The sequence below is a fragment of the Dipodomys ordii genome, unplaced genomic scaffold (genome assembly GCF_000151885.1).
Source record: "Dipodomys ordii isolate 6190 unplaced genomic scaffold, Dord_2.0 Scaffold45, whole genome shotgun sequence".
NCBI classification, from domain to species: domain Eukaryota; kingdom Metazoa; phylum Chordata; class Mammalia; order Rodentia; family Heteromyidae; genus Dipodomys; species Dipodomys ordii.
This window is the reverse complement of record NW_012267261.1, coordinates 11281772-11298555: the sequence shown is the minus strand read 5'-3', so window position 1 is coordinate 11298555 and position 16784 is coordinate 11281772. Positions and strand designations below refer to the sequence as shown.

At 38.5% G+C, this 16784-nt stretch overlaps 1 protein-coding gene across 1 annotated transcript in view; it reads left to right on the top strand.

Moving 5' to 3' along the window:
* Nucleotides 1-16483, top strand: part of Parp14 (poly (ADP-ribose) polymerase family, member 14) — a 35900-nt gene extending 19417 nt beyond the window's left edge. The window contains exons 9-17 of the mRNA XM_013019416.1: nucleotides 3808-3883; nucleotides 4578-4727; nucleotides 5098-5160; nucleotides 5726-5893; nucleotides 9806-10009; nucleotides 10089-10688; nucleotides 12338-12471; nucleotides 15398-15572; nucleotides 16094-16483. Coding sequence (XP_012874870.1) covers nucleotides 3808-3883; nucleotides 4578-4727; nucleotides 5098-5160; nucleotides 5726-5893; nucleotides 9806-10009; nucleotides 10089-10688; nucleotides 12338-12471; nucleotides 15398-15572; nucleotides 16094-16383 — 1860 coding nt within the window. The 3' untranslated portion in view covers nucleotides 16384-16483. The remainder of the gene's footprint in view (nucleotides 1-3807; nucleotides 3884-4577; nucleotides 4728-5097; nucleotides 5161-5725; nucleotides 5894-9805; nucleotides 10010-10088; nucleotides 10689-12337; nucleotides 12472-15397; nucleotides 15573-16093) is intronic.
* Nucleotides 16484-16784: the final 301 nt, after the last annotated feature.

The following is a 16784-nucleotide window of genomic DNA, read 5'->3' as shown; positions in this document are numbered from 1 at the left end:
GTTCCAAGTATCTCATAAATAGTTTGTCTTTAATGGTTTTATGTCTGAATCAGAATTCAATAAGGCCCACATATTGTAATGGAGGTGATGGAGGTGGAATGTTGAGACATAAAGCAGAATTATAACTGTATCAACAGGACAATGTCAGGATACGATAAAGTGATTCCTGTGCCTATTGCTGAAAATGTAATTAATTAGCAGTAAATGGTGTTAGTTAGAATGCATCAGATATCCCCACATGAGTAAAACAGCTGGAACAAGAACCATCTTCAGTCATAGTCTGTCAGTCAACTGCATATTATCTCTGAGTCAGCTACTAGATTTGACATTGTGAGAGAACCAGGGGCATTTAAGTCCTTATCCCTGTGTCTAATAAACCAAGGAAGTAGATTATACTTAATATTTGATTAAGCCATTATCTTAAGGGATATCCATAGATTATTGGACCATCTGGATTTGGGGGTCCTAGTTTCATTTTTTCTGATCAGGCTTCATTTGGATATTGTAATATCATTCACAGACCATATAAAATTATTGATACAAACAGCCAAGAAGTCAATGAGAGCCATAGAAATCCACCAAGAAGCATAATGCCTGACCAGACATGGACCAAATTATTTCTCATGTCCTGTACAGCCTGCCAATCATCTTATCCTCACCCTTGTATCACTTATACATTCCAATCAGACAGCCACAGAACCTGAATAAAGTATGAGGTCTATTTACTTGACCTGTTTTACTTCTACTCAGTATAAGAGGTTTTATAATCTCCCTCTGATTTCCATTTGTTGAAATGATGTACAGTAGATCATGAAATACAGTATACAACACATACTCTCCTGTCTATATTTTATAATTACTTTGGGAATTTAGATTTATGTACACAAAGAAAACAACTGGAGGAATGAGGTGTTGAGCAGATTTTTTATTACATTTGTATTATCTGTGAGTAGTTATACAAAGGAGTTACCATCCAACGAATCAGTTTATGAATACAATGCATCTTGATCAATGTCAACCCTTTCATCATTTTCCCCATCTCTCCCAACCCCACCTTTCCCTTCATTTTTCTTCATTTCATAGGATATGAATTGAGTATTATGATGGCATTCTCCCCCCTACATCCTTTCTTCCTTCATCCCCTATTCAATCTCCCTTTCCCACCTTTCAAGTATATTTGGCTCTGTGGCCAGGGTGTGAGTGCTATTTACACAGGTCTGAGCCTTCAAATCTTATTCTTTTCCTGAAAACCAAAGCCTTTATCTTCTTTTTAAATATCCAAAGTAATCAACAATTACTTTGTAAAAAGGATCATTCTCAATAGACAGCTTTAATATCATTTGAAATGTTTTCAGTTATCCATGTAATAACAATTATATGTTTGTTCATAGTTGTAGTATGTTGGGACTCTTGCCTCAAAGAGCTGTTTTTTGTTTTGTTTTTATGGCTGAGTGGCAGGGACTTATTAGTTTTTCTGACTGAAGTCAGTCCACTTTTACCTGTGTACTTTGCCTATATGACCCCCGCAGGCCTGAAAGTCTAAGACTCACTCAGCAGTCTCTGTTTTTTTCCCCCAGCACTGAGTCAGTCTGTATTCATGTATTGTTTACTAAAGAAAAAAAGTTCTGTGTTGCTTGTTTCTAAGATAGAAGGAGTGATTTTTATAATGTTATCACCAGTCACTGCCCCTCAAAAAGTGAAAGAAAAAATTCACAGATTTCAATAATGTTAGGATACATTTATTTATCTCTTGCTCCCAAAATTACTAGTTCCCTGGTCATTACTCTCTTGTTACAATTAAGAAGTTAAAAACTTAAATTTTGAAACCTTGATGATTATCTTTCTCTTAACTGCATGTTTTTATTTTTATTTATTTTTATTTTTTTATTTTTTGTCATTGGGGCTGAACTGTGGGCCTGGGCACTGTCCCTCAGCATTTCAGCTCAAGGCTAGTGCTCTGCTACTTGAGCCACAGCACCACTTCTGGATTTTTTCTGCTTATGTGGTACTGAGGAATCGAACCCAGGCCCTCATGCATGCGAGGCAAGCACTCTACCACTGAGCCAACTTCCCAGTCCTTGTTTCTTTTTTTAAACTTTTATTTTTTATTGTTATTCTGACAATGATGTTCAGAAGGGTGACAGTTACATAAGTCAGGTAATGAGTGCATTTCTTTTCGGACAATGTAACTCCTCTTTTGCTTTCTCCCAGTTTTTCCCTCCCATCTCCACCCACAAGTTGTATCGCTTGTTTTCAACATAGTGTCTAGCTTTATTTCTTTTACTCTTTGTTTACTTTTAATTATCAGGAAAGTAATCCATTTTCATTAAAGAAATTCTAAATATTACAAAAGATGCACATTCTTTGGTTGTCTGCCATCCCAGTCTTCTTTGCTTCAAGTGTAAATTTATTCATTTACTTTATTAATTTGTGTTAGTAGTGGGGCTTGAACTCAGAGCCTTTCACTTGTCTTTTTCACTCAAGGCTAGAATTCCACTGCTTGAGCCACAACTCCATTTGCAAATATAATTTTAAAGTGAGATTATAAATATGTAATTATATATCCTCTTTATTTAATAGTATAAAAATAAGCATTTCTCTATTCGATAAATATCCTCCAAGATATAATTTTAATAGCTGTGAAATATTTTAGGAAATATATTAAAACTTAATTATTTTCCTACTGTTTGTTGTTGTTTTTGTCAGTTGTGGGGCCTGGGTGCTGTCCCTGAGCTCTTCAGCACTCTACCATTTGAGCCACAGCGCCACTTCTGGTTTTCTGATGGTTAATTGGAGATAAGAGTCTCATGGAATGACTTGCCTGAGCTGGGTTTGAATTGCAATCCTCAGATCTCAGCTTCCTGAGTAGCTAGGATTACAAGCATGAGCCACCAGTGTCTGGCTTCCCTATTGGCTTTTTAAGTATTTTTTTCTCTATTATGAATAGCACTCTAATGAATATCTTATATTTATATCTTCGATCACATCTTTGATAATTTTCAGAAGAAATTTGTAGAAAGAGGATTCTATATATTGTTTTTATAACTTTAAAAATCTAGTTGGATGATAGTGGCTCATGTATGTAATCCTAGCTTTTAGGGAGGCTAAGATTTTAGGATCAAGGTTTAAAGCCAGTCTGAGCAGACAAATCCAAGAGATTCTTATCTCCAAATAACCAGGAAAAAAGCCAGATGTGGTGTTGTAGCTCAAGTAGTAGAATAAAAAAGCCAAGTGAGAGCTTGAGGCTCTGTGTTCAAGCCCCAGTACTAGCTCTCTCTCTCCCTCCCTCTCTCTCTCTCTCTCTCTCTCTCTCTCTCACACACACACACACACACACACAAATCTAAGAGCTGCAGTGATGGCTTAGATGCAGGTATACCTGTTCAGCAAGCAAAGCACAAAGTCCTGAGTTTCAACTCAGTACCACCAAAAAGATAAACTATTAAACTGAATTTTTTTTTTTTTGTCGGTCATGGGGCTTGAACTCTGGGCTTGGTGCTGCTTCTATGCTCTTTAGCTCAAGATGAGCACTCTATAACTTGAGCCACAGGGCCACTTCTGGTTTTCTAGTGGTTTATTGGAGATAAGAGTCTCATGGACTTTCCTGCCCCGGCTAGCTTTGAACCGTGATCCTCAGATCCCAGCCTCCTGAGTAGCTAGGATTACAGGCATGAGCCACTGGCGCCCAGCCAAAACTGAATATTTTGATAATTATTTACATCTAAATATGCAGGATCAAAAGCCCTGATGAATTGAATTCTTGATTACCTGAGGAGTATAATGGTGAAAATTATATTTTTATTCCAGGCATTTTCTGATGAATTTTCCAAAAGGAAGAATGGAATTCCCAGTGACAAAGCTTCCAAGGCTGCAGATGCACAAGGTTCAGTAAAGCTTTTAAACTGACTAGTGATTTCTAGTTGCTAAGTAACTATTTCATGGCAAGTAAAGGATGATTGTGATGCTTGTTTCTGGAAGACTGAGTGATAAATAACATACTTGAGTACGTTCCATAAACCCAAACAGATAAGATTCTGGCCATGTTTATAAGATCTAAGGCAAAAGCACCCAGCTTATACAATGGATTTTTAAATAATGATAAGAATAGTTTCAAAGCATAATCTTACAGATTTTCAAAATACATACTTTGAGTCCAATGCTAACTTAATGATTTTTTTCCTGTCAAAGCTGCTGTTATTTTTTAATCCTTTTTGGGGATCACAGAGGCTTTCTTTCCTAAAACATCCTCATTGGTTACCTTTTCAGAGCCCCCAGGCGTGGTGGCATTTTATGTGTGGCCCAAGGCTTTCATTGTGCATGTGAGACACATAGGATCTGTAAGGCTGACTGTATGTGGCCCCTGTAGATGTCATGTTTGATATGTGCCATATTCCTAGTCTTTTTCTGGAAGCACACCATTGTAGGGGCTCAAAGAGAGTAAAGGGATTGAAGCTGGTGGTCACACCCAGAGAGGAAGGTTTTTGTGTACTGGGGGGGCGTGGGGGGTAAAGGAAGCAGTCTCATTCATTCTTGCTCTTGTTATCTTATTGACTGACTCCACTATTCTCTCTTAGCAGGTTTCTATGGGGCTGTTTCCAGCCCTAATTTAGGAGTGTATGAAATGAAAATTGGCCCCATCCTCTTCCAGGTGGCCTCTGGTGACATCACCAAAGAAGTGGCAGATGTGATAGTAAATTCAACCTCAAATACGTTTAACCTCAGAACAGGTACTTCCCTTGGGTGACTTCGAACTAGTGTCAAAACCACCATGGCCAATCCTATGAAGAAGATCTTCTGCAAGCCAAACTGGTTTTGATAACTTTGGCTATTTTTATATCACTACATTTTAATAAGTAGTTATTGATAATTTAATAGTTTAGTGAATACTATTAATAACATGATTAATAGTCATCTTACTTAATAACTTTAGAATATTTTGATAGCTTCCTATAGATGGAAAGCTATTTTCTGAATTTTTTCCTCTGTTAATCAGCAATACTCAGGTATAGAACTCCTTTAATATAATAAGGCCGTCTTTCTAATCTAAACATACTGCAGATTTCTTGTGTTTGTAACCATCTTGACTTTCTCACATAGGGGTCTCCAAGGCCATTTTAGAAGGTGCAGGACCAGATGTGCAAACGGAATGCTCTCGCCTAGGTAAGGCAAAATACTAATATTTGGGCCTAAATTGTAAGTGAAGACTAATAATGTCAGTCTTGGAAGAAAATAAGCAGAGTCTTGGAGTTAAGAAAACAATGTATTGTATTATGGGCTGAGAAGGTGGTTCAGTGGTAGAGCGCTTGCCTTGCATGCATGAAGCCCTGGGTTTGATTCCTCAGCACCACATAAGCAAAAAGAAAAAAGCTGGAAGTGGCACTGTGGCTCAAGTTGTAGAGCGCTAGCCTTGAGCTGAAGAGCTGAGGGACAGTGCCCAGGCCCAGAGTTCAGGCCCCACGACCGGGCCCTCCGCCCCCCACCCCCACAAAAAGAAAACAATGTATTGGTCTTATTATCATACATTTTACTAAAGAATTTCAGTTATAGGGCATTAGAATTTGAAAGTAATCTCACTGTTAAAGAAGAAAATTGAAGTCATACAATTTCATCAGAGATAGCATTTTAGTTTTGTATGAAACATGCTTCATGCCATATCAGACATTTCTCGTTCTCAAAGAGAAGTTTCTACATCTGATTTTTGTATCTTTTTGTTTGTGTTTTCCAGCTCAACAGAAGAATAATGAATATATAGTTACGGAAGGTGGATTATTGAACTGCAAGAAAATTATTCATGTTGTTGGTGGATATAATGTCATAAAATCTGTTACCTCTGTGTTGAAAGAATGTGAAAAATTCAATTACTCTTCCATTTGCCTCCCAGCCATTGGGACAGGTTTGTAGCCTCTGGCTGTTACAACTAAATTCCAATCACAAAGTGTTCACTTTCCCACAGGTTTTGCTGAGTGTTAATGTGACGATGACAACAATATCAAAATAGGAGTAGACAGTTTCCTCATCCCAGGGTACCTCTGATGAAAGAGATGAGCAATGTCTAGGTGGTTTAAGTAAAAAAGAAAAAGCATTGAATGGGAGCAGTGGTACAAGTCCAGTTCAGTTACTAGGAAGGCTGAGGCAGCCTTGAGGAGGAGCAGCTTGAGCCCAGGCTTTCAAGGATAGCCTGGCCAACAGACTGAAAACCTGTTTCAAAAAAAAAAAAAAGAGAGAGGGCTGGGAAGGTGGCTCAGTGGTAGAGTGCTTGCCTCACATGCATGAGGCCCTGGGTTTGATTCCTCAGCACCACATAAGCAGAAAAAGCTGAAAGTGGTGCTGTGGCTCAAGTGGTAAAGCACTAGCCTTGAGCTGAAGAGCTGAGGGACAGTGCCCAGGCCCAGAGTTCACAGAGTTCAGGCCCCATGACCCATCAAAAAAAAAAAAAGAAGGAGGAGGAGGAGGAGACTGAAGAGAATATTGGGATATTAGATTAAGAGAGAGAGAAAGAAAGGAGGAGATAGGTCATCCCTTGGGCTCTTTCATATTTAATTCTCCTTGGTCACTTCCCTACATAACTTCCACTTCATCCTTCACTTGCTCCTCTCTTCTCTCCCCATGCAGAATATCAGTGCATCCATTTCCACCTGGCTATAGTTGGCTACAAGATGAGCATTTCTAGTTCTCAACTCAATAGCTAGCTCTGCTTCTTAGCTTCAGACCTCTCTGTGTCTCTCAAGTCTCCAGAACTGAGTGGATCAAAAACTCAGCTTTCCAGTCTACTTGCTAATTTTGAGATTCTTATTTTTTTTCAAACTCTGTCTTGATTATATGACTCTTTACATGGAGTACTTTGGGTTTGTCATGGGTTAAAGAATGCCCTTCCAGCACTGCCCCGGGAATAAAGAGTCCTCTTCACTGACGGGGAAATTTCTGTGTGGTCTTCCAGAGGACAACCAGTCAGGAGAGGTGTGCATTCTCCAGATCAATGGGTGAGATCGGACTGGCCAAGTAAGAGACTGTCTAGTAGCCCTAAGCTCTAAGTCTCTTGCTCAGACTGACATTTCATCTCTCTAAAATGTTAGTTTCAATAAACTCAACACCCTCACCCTCACCCTCACCACCCCCCCCATCACTCTCTGGGCCTTTTTCCAATTCTCTGAGCTATACTTTGCTTTCTGTAATTCTGTATGATCCTATATTATGTCTTACTTAATACTTTACGTGGAATTCTATTTCTACTTTAATACTTATCCCCGAAGTATAGTTTATAATTCTTCCTATTCTTATTGCCCCTGTATTATCTATTTTTAGTAGATTAGCCCAATTTTATCTATTTATCTATCTCCCTATCCATCTATTTACCTATTTTTGTGGACATTCTCGCTCCCTCCATCAACAGCCCTCCTGTCTGTCTCCATCTTATTTTTCCTAGTATTCTATTTCTACTTAAATTACTTCAGACCAACAAAGTAGCAACCTTCAGTCATTTTTCTAGGGTAGTCCCTGCAGGGTCAAAAGAAGAAACAGGGAAAGGACAGCTTTCATTTTGTATAAATATGTACACCTATTTGAGCAGATATACATTGCCAACCCATTTACTGGTCCACTGACTGAGATGCACTGCTGGTTTGCACAAATAAACAGAGTTAAGAGATTTTCCTTGCTTGTCCTCTTTATCTGTCTTTATTATCAACTGAACTGGTCTTTATATGACCCCTTAGTACTGGTTATAAGTAGATTTGTGTCAAGGCAGCCTCCATCAGTAAAGAAAAATTCTTCCTTAGAGATAACCATACCAGGGAGGAAATATCTGCATAACAATACCTGCAAGAACCACAGACTCCAAACTCACCTATATCTGCCCATCCTCTTAACACCACTAGCCATCACTTTCTACCTGGAATCCCTGACTCTACCTCTTTATCATTTTCATCTGTTCATTATCTCATTATTAAGTGGGATTATATATGTATAAGTTTATGTGCATAGGCATAGGGAATGGAAAAGTGACCCCCAGAGGATCAAATATACCAGGAGTACTTGGTGCTGTGGGAGGTCAGGCATTTAAATGAACAACTGCAATGTAGCACAGCCTACAGCATAGTACGAGTAAGCCAGCAGCAAGCATGTGGAGTAAAAGTTCACGGATAAACCCAGTTAGTCCCTCATATCAGTCAGTCTCTTCAGCTGACTGCTCATTCTGGCCTCTTGTCTTTGGTTAGCACTTGTCATTTGCCTCAATTTGTATTATCATTTCCTGACTAGAACTGGATTTTCCACATCCACTGACTTCATAACCTTTCTAGAATTCTCTTTTTAAAAACTTGTCCACACCTGTAATTTTAACTACTCAGAAGGCTGAGATCGGAGGACCAAGGTTCAAGCCAGCCTAGGCAGATAAATCTGAGAGACTCTTATCTCTAGCTAACAAAAATCCAGAAGTACAGATGTGGCTCAAGTAGTAGAGCATCAGCCTTGAGTGGAAAAAGTAAGAACATGAGGGCCTGAGTATAAGCCCAAGTTCTGACACAAAACAAAATAAAAACCTGTCTATGGCAGACTGAATATTTATCTGCAACACAAGTCAGTCTGGCATAGTCTTTTCCTTGAGTTTCTAGATTTCACCTACTGACACCTGTGCATCCCACAAATCTCATCATTTGTGTCTTAACAATAGTGTCTTAACTAGTCCATAGTGAGACATAGTATGTGTTTATTGGGAATGAGTATCTGAATGCTTTCATTTAAACTCTTTCTAATAATGTGGAGAAACCATAGCCTTGAAAGGAATATCCTTTCTCTGGTCATCTAATACTAAAAAATAACTTAATAATAAACCCTTTTGGTTAATGTTTTTGAGTGATTATATATATATATATATATATTCCCACAGTTTTCTACCTAGCCAAGTTAAAGAAATGTGTACTCATCTTTCTGCAATGGAGGTGAATACCATCAAAATGGATAATCCAAGTGGATTTTGAGTCTTATCTACAACCTAGCTTGGCCAGAGGACTTTTACATTGCTTATCATGAGACTTTTTGAGCTGTCATTCATGTGAGACCACTTCTGACACTGGAAAAAGACTCTTCATTATCTTACCTGGCTTTCACTGAGATGTACAATATGGAATTATCCAAAAAGGGAATGGATCTGCTTAGTGACTTCCTTGAGCTAAACTCTCATTGAGTGTGAGAGAAAAAGCCTTCTTGGAGCCCCCATGACCAGCTTAAGTGCAAAGAATTATAGATTATAACAAATAGATAACAGTTTTAGGTGATCTTACCAATCTACCTTAATTACCAAATTACCTTAATTCAAATCAGGTCCCAACAGATATTTGGAGAATATGAATACATGTATAAATTCGAGTGATGACAAAATCAAAATATTCTGCTTTTCTCCTCTAGGAGATGGTGTTTATATATATATATATATTTTTTTCTTCTTCTTCTTTTTATGGCTCTTTTGAGACTTATGAGGCAAGAAGAGAGGCTACCTGCTCTCTATAACAGGAAGGAAGGAATGCAGTAAGCTGGGATCAGCTAAACAAGGCAACATGAATAACACAAATAAGAAGTTAGATTTTAGGTCCTATGTTGGAGTGCTGGTTTAAGACATCCTGAAACTAAAATTACCACTGCATCTAGGACTTCAAAAGTGCTTGGTGATGGATGATGCACTGTTAGACAGTTTACCACTGATGAAACAGAGCTGTGAAGCAGGCATTTATTCAGTGAGACTAATTTCTTCCTAAGTCTTTATCAGTGGACCTTTTCTTTCTCATGTTATTTTTATTATTTGCTTTTCCAGGAAGTGCTAAACAAGAACCAGATAAAGTTGCTGAAGCCATAATTGATGCCATTGAAAAATCTGTCCAGAAAGGATTGATTCGATCCGTGAAAAAAGTTAAAGTTGTTATCTTTCTGCCCCAATTAGTGGATGTGTTTTATGCCAACATGAAAAAAAGAGAAGGGTCTCAGGCTTCTCAGCCATCTGTGATGTCTAAAATTGCCTGTGAGTTATTTGAATTTATGAAATGCATATTCCTATATTGCCTGTTGCATGGTAAATAGCTAATCTGTTTTTCTCTTAGCCTTTTTAGGTATTTCAAAGCAGTCTTCCAAAAATCAGAAACCATTGATTTTGGAAAGAAAAACAGAAGTGACAACTTTCCGAGTATGTGGTAAAGATGCAAGCTCTGTGGACAATACTATTTCCTGGATACAGAAGCTGATTGAAGAAGAGCAATGTCTCTACACCAGTGAAGATGAGTGTATCAAAGACTTTGGTGTAAAGGAAGTTCAGAAACTGAATGGGCTGCAGAGAAATTTAAATATCAACATTTCTCTGGACCAGACGAGACCTCTGATCAAGATTTTGGGACTTAGCAGAGATGTGATGAAGGCTAGAGATGAAATTGAGGAAATGATCAAGAGCTTTAGATTGGCCAAAGAAAAGGAAAGCCATGCAGAGTCTATCAGTGAATTTATACAATGGCAATATGAGGACAATAGCACTTTTCATAATTTTGATAAGATAACAAATCTGCAATTGGAGCATGCAAAGAAAGCAAAGGACAAGAGTACTGTTGTCAAAATTAATAATCAGGACTACACACTGAACTTGAACACATGCATTGCCACTGGTCCAAATGGACAGAGCTTAATGGTTCAGCGCCTCACAAAACCCGAAGGTGAGTCCAAGTTTCATCCTTTGCATGCACTATTTTATACATGTGTTGGGATTATTTTATACATACATTTTTGTTTTATACTTACATCCATTTTTATACATTCCATTTTATACATACATCATATTTAAAGTTAGGTAAAAGTCAAGTATCCCTAATGGAATAGAAAACCTAAAAACTTGATCTCTGAGTTTAAATACTTAACATATACTCATGCCTGCAATTCCAGCTACTAGGAGGCAGAGATCTGAGGATCACAGTTCAAAAGCCAGTCCAAGCAGATAAATCTGTGAGACTCTTAGAAAAAGCCAGAAGTGGTGATGTAGCTCAAGTGACAGAACACTATCCTTGAGCACAAAGAGGTTCAGGGACAATACCCAGGTCCTGAGTTCAAGCCTCAGGTCCAGCATCTTCCTCCTCCTCCTCCTCCTCCTCCTCATCATCATCATTATCATCATCAATATACAGTCAAGAAAACATAGCATGGATGTGTTCAATAGCTTTAGGAGGATACACCTAATAGTACCAGTTGGCCATACCTTGAATTTCTCAGTCTGTAGGGTTAGAATGTTCCCAGCTGCCATTCTGCCTGGTAAGTACTGGTTGCTTCATTCAGAGGAAGGAAAACAGTAAGCTTAAAAACAAAAGTGGCCCAAAGCTTCTAAGAACAAAAGGCTAAAGGGTCATAAATGGAGAGGAAGGAGAGGACAGCCTGGTCAAAGAGTGGGCCCTCAATCAATGTGAGCAGTGACACGGGGATAAGCCTGCTTCTACTCCCACAAGCCACCACTGCCCTGAACAGCAGGTTCCTGGATGCATACATCAACAGCCTGCCGATCTCCTGTTGGATCAAATCTCCAAGGAGGGAAGGCCAGTTGTGTATAGCTACTCCTGCCTGTCAACCATATAAGACCCCAAAGACAACGAGTAACTTGACTTCCTGTACAATACATTCATCTCTTGTGAGATGAGCATGAATGAAGTCTTCAGATTCTGAGCAATGACAGGTCGTGTGTAGTGTTCTGCTTACCTGGTAGGAGACAGGTGTCACCATAACCTACCTCTTAAGGATGTTATAAAGAAGTGTGAGAAAGCTGATATAGAGTGTCCTGTGCTGACAGTGGTAGTAAGGCATTGTGTCAAAAATCCATGCATAGGCAAAACACCGGGACTATTTAAATCACAGTTAGGAAATAATGTTTTGTTTCATTGCAGCGGAGTAGAGACTGTCATGGAAAAGCATGTGATTTGAGCTGGCCCAGCTGTTCTCACATTTTAACATGATCAGCTTGTAAGATACCCACATATAGCTTCTATCCTTTCAAACTCCAGATCCAATACCTCTGCGGCTTTCCGCAGGGAGGGTTACTGGAAACAGGACACAGACACATGCTTAGGCAATCTATCTACTACTGTACAACACTTCAGTCCCCCCTTCTCCTTCTTCCCTTTAAAAAAAAAAGCATTCCAGTTACATCTTGACTGAGGTCCATGTTATAAAACACCTCCTAGAAAGAAAAGGAATTTCTTGAACACATAGAATTAGGAGGTTATAACACTGGAATACTGGTGGTATTCAATTTTCTGAAGCATGTGGGAGTGTTCCAGGGACAACAGGGGTGAAGGGTGATCCTTAAATGTCTACTTTGTAGTTGCCATCCCTGCAAACTGGAGTGACATGAAGCAGCAGAATTTGTGTGTGGTTGAGCTGCAACCTGGTGATTCAGAATACAACAAGGTGGCAGACAAGTTTAATGAGACCTGCTCAATGTTCATCATAGAAAAGGTAAGCCTGCTGCTGTCATAGAGTTTTCTGATGGTACAAATAATAAATGTTAGCACAGTCCTGTATAAACACATTCAATGCACTTCCTAGTGTGTTCATTATTTAGAAATACAATTTTGTGGGAATTAGATTTTAGATTTTACTCATGTCACCAGAATTGTTGAACATGATGTTTGTGTCCGTTTTTCAATGTAACAGATGGCCATATGATGTGAGGCTATCAAAATATATACCACATTTTCTTTGCAAAGCAGATAATAAAAATTTAATACTATGTCTTCTAAGTTTGGCCTGGTACCTGACCTTCCCAGGCCAGGGCTCATGCAATCAAGAATTGTATGCTGAGTATACTCACTGCAAATGACAAGTTCATGAGTTCATGTTTAGGTTTTCAACTAAAACTTAGTATCATAGACATTTTTCTTAATTGATATTTATTTGGCTCTAAGTAACAATAAGGTACTTATTTTATCCTGTACAATGCATAAAATTATTTTAAAACTATACTAAATTATTATTAGTAATATTAAAAAAGCAACATTCCCTTCCCATGTCTATTTTCTTCCATGCTTTTCCCTTTTTTTTTTGTCAGTTGTGGGGCTTGAACTAAGAGCCTGGACACTGTCCCTGAGATTTTCTGGTCAAGGCTAGTACTCTACCACTTTGAGCTCTCTTTCCTGCCTAGACTTTGAATTGAGATACTCAAATCTCAGCCTCCTGAGTAGCTAGGACTACAGGTGTGAGCCACCAGCTCCTGGCTTAATCTTTTTAACTATGTACTTAAGATGTGTTTTGTCTCCCACTCAAGTACTAAACAGGCCTCACTCTATTTAGCTTCTGAGATCAAGGTGGCATGGCTATAGACTTGATGTGTGTGTGTGTGCGCACGCGCGTGCGTGCACGTGCTAGTACTGAGGCTTAGTACCAGGGGTTAGGTACTATACTTTAGCTTTTTCACTTAAGGCTAGTGCCTTGCCACTTGAGCCACAGCTTCAGTTCCAGCTTGTTAGTAGAGATATGAACTTTCCTGGTAGGCTGGCTTCCATCCTTGATCCTCAGATCTCAGACTCCTGAGTAGCTAGGATTACCAGTAGAAGCCACTGGTACATGCCAAGCTCTCTTAAGCTGTGTTTCACAATGGCAACATATACTTGAATTGTTTATCCTTTCATTAAAGTTCCTAATTGGCTTACTATATTTACTGATATTTAGATTTAAAAATTTCACATTAATCTTTATTTTCCATTTAACACACATATCCATTGCTCTCTTTTCCTGCTGTCATTTGGATTAAGCATTCCACTATTTTATACTCTGCTCTATTAGATTGTGGGCTATTTATGTTATTTGATTCATTCTTTGATTACTCTAGAAACAATGTTTATCCTGACTTATGAAATGCTAATGTAAATCAATATGCTTATCATTTTCTAGATAATGTAATTACCTTTGAATCCTTTAAGCTCCATTTATCTGCCATTTATCTAAGGGCTAGTTTTAGTTTTCTGAAGACATTTACTTTTTTCTCACTGTATATCAAAACTGCATTTCCATGCTTCCATGTGGGATCATTTTTATCTAGAGCTAGTACTTCTTATAATGTTGATCTGGTTGTAAAGTTGCTTCAGATTTTGTCTGAAAAACATCTTTCTTGCACCCTCATTCTTTAAAGGATAATTTTGCTGGGTATAGAATTCTCTTTGACAGTTATTTTCTTTAGGCAGTTATAAGAGATCATTCTCTTTTGACTTCTGTGTTTCATTTTGTACTTTCCTTGTCTCTGGGAGCTTGGCTCATCAAATCCCTATGTCCTTCAAATAGACCTTTTCCTTCCCCAGATCATCTAAGTAGTTGAAAAAAACTATGCACTTAGTAAATTTTCTAAAAATGTAAGAAATAATGGTTTAAATTTTAGAACTGAAAGGCCAAGGAATTAAGAAATGTTTTACAATCTAAGGAAAAATTTAAAGGTATAAAAAAATCAAGTTAAATACAGAAAATTTGACTTAGCAGGAAACAGAATAGATGTAGTCAGAATAACTGGAAATTTAGCTGTGAAGAAGAGGAAATAATGTTTAAGTCACAAAGAAGCTCAACAAAATGTGTGATGTCGAGACTTTTAACTAGAGGAAACGGTATCAAATCAAAAATAAAACCCTAAAAACTGCAGCAATTGGAGAAAGAACCAGATGAAGGCAGATTAATACTGTTAGGCCTGACAGTTCTGTAGAATAGAAAGATTCTGAAAGCTTGAAACCTTTCATGTCTGCTTTTCTATGAGGGACTCTAGCCATATTTATCCACTCCTTACACCTTCTAGGACAAGTTTTTTAAACTGGCAAGAGGCAAAGTAACAGAAAGGTAGACAGCACCAGCAGCAGCTACTGGAGTGCACATAAAAAGTTGAGATTTGCCAGAAGCCAATGATTCATGCCTGTAATCCTAGCTACTCAGGAGGCTGAGATTTGAGGATCATTGTTCGAAGCCAGACCAGAAGGAAAGGCTGTGATATTCTCATCTCCAATAAACTACCAAAAAAGCTGGAAGTGGAGCTGTGTCTCAAATGTTAAGAGTACTACCCTTAAGCAAAAGAAGCTAAGGGACAGTATCCAAGCCCTGAGTTCACACCCAAGGGCCAGCAAAAAAAGTAAAATAGGAGAGGAAGAGTCAGCAAAGTTCATATACCTACTTAAGATACTGGACTTTTTCTTGTGTGGTACATAAAAGATATTAAAGATTAAGCCAACATTCAATCCAATGTCCATTTGTATGAAACACTGAATCTAAGACTTCTGAAAGAGGAAACTATATCAGCTGGCATTGAATTTGTTGTGTAATTTTTTATGAAAACCAGTGACCATGTTTTGTTTCCTATACTTTGGCAAGTGTCATCAACTTTAGCAATTTTTTTTTTATTCATTTGTAGATCGAAAGGATCCAGAACTTAGGTCTCTGGAATAGCTATCAGGCAAAGAAAAAAACCATTGATGCCAAGAATGGCCACCAAAGGAATGAGAGGCTGCTCTTCCATGGGACAGATATTAACTCTGTGCCACATGTCAATGAAAATGGCTTTAACCGCAGCTATGCAGGGAAGAACGGTAAGGAATCCAGGACTCTGGCTGCTCCCCACTGAGGTTTCAGCTATGGTAACTCAAGCTGGCTAGGAACGTGAATTTCCACTATGTTTTCCCCATACTTGGCCAGTTATCAATGCAACTTTCATGATAGGTCTCGCTCTATTTCCTTTGGCCTATCTGGTCCTGTGATGTGGAATATTTGATTTCTAAAAATGAACCCTCCCCCCACAAAATGCTTAAATATTCTTTTACATTGTTTGATGTACTGGGACAACATGTCAAATTGTATGCTATACTGAAATTATTTTCTTTTTTGCCGGTCCTGGGGCTTGAACTCTGGGCCTGGGCACAGCCCCTGAGCTTCTTTTTGCTCAAGGCTTGCATTCTACCACTTAAGCCACAGCACCACTTCCAGCTTTTTCTGTGTATGTGGTACTGGGAATTGAACCCAGGGCTTCATGCATATGAAGCAAACACTCTACCAGTGAGCCACATTCCCAGCCTATAATGAAATGATTTTAAAGTACTTTTTCTCTTCACAGCTGTATGCTATGGAAAGGGAACCTATTTTGCTGTTAATGCCAATTATTCTGCCAATGACACATACTCCAGGCCAGATGCAAATGGGAAAAAACACATCTACTATGTTCGAGTACTTGTTGGAGAATATACACTCGGAAATCAATCATACATTGTGCCTCCTGGAAAGAACTCTCAAAATCCTACTGATCTGTACGACACTGTCGTAGATAATGTTCACAGACCAAACTTATTTGTGGTATTTTATGACTACCAAGCATACCCAGAGTATCTTATTACTTTTAGACAGTAATATTTTGGAGTCCTTTTCCAAAAGAACCCCAAAGTCAAGATACAGTATCTTTCTCCATTAACTTTTTCTAAGACTAAAACATCACTCTTTGTCACTGAAATCAGTTATCTGAGCTTCTCTTCATAAAGGAATGAATCAATATTGAGAGAAAATACATCGACAGATGTATAGTTACAATTGTGTGTCCACAACTTACCTGTCTTCACACTGCCCAGTACGTGATGCCAGCTACACCTTCAGTGAAAGTGAAATCCTTCTTTGCTAAGATTAATCAACTCTAAGGTTTTTTTATTTTTTTTGGGTCTGGTCGTGGGGCCTGTACTCTGGGCCTGGGCACTGTCCCTCAGCTCTTCAGCTCAAGGCTAGGGTTCTAACACTTGAGCCACAGCGCCACTTCCGGC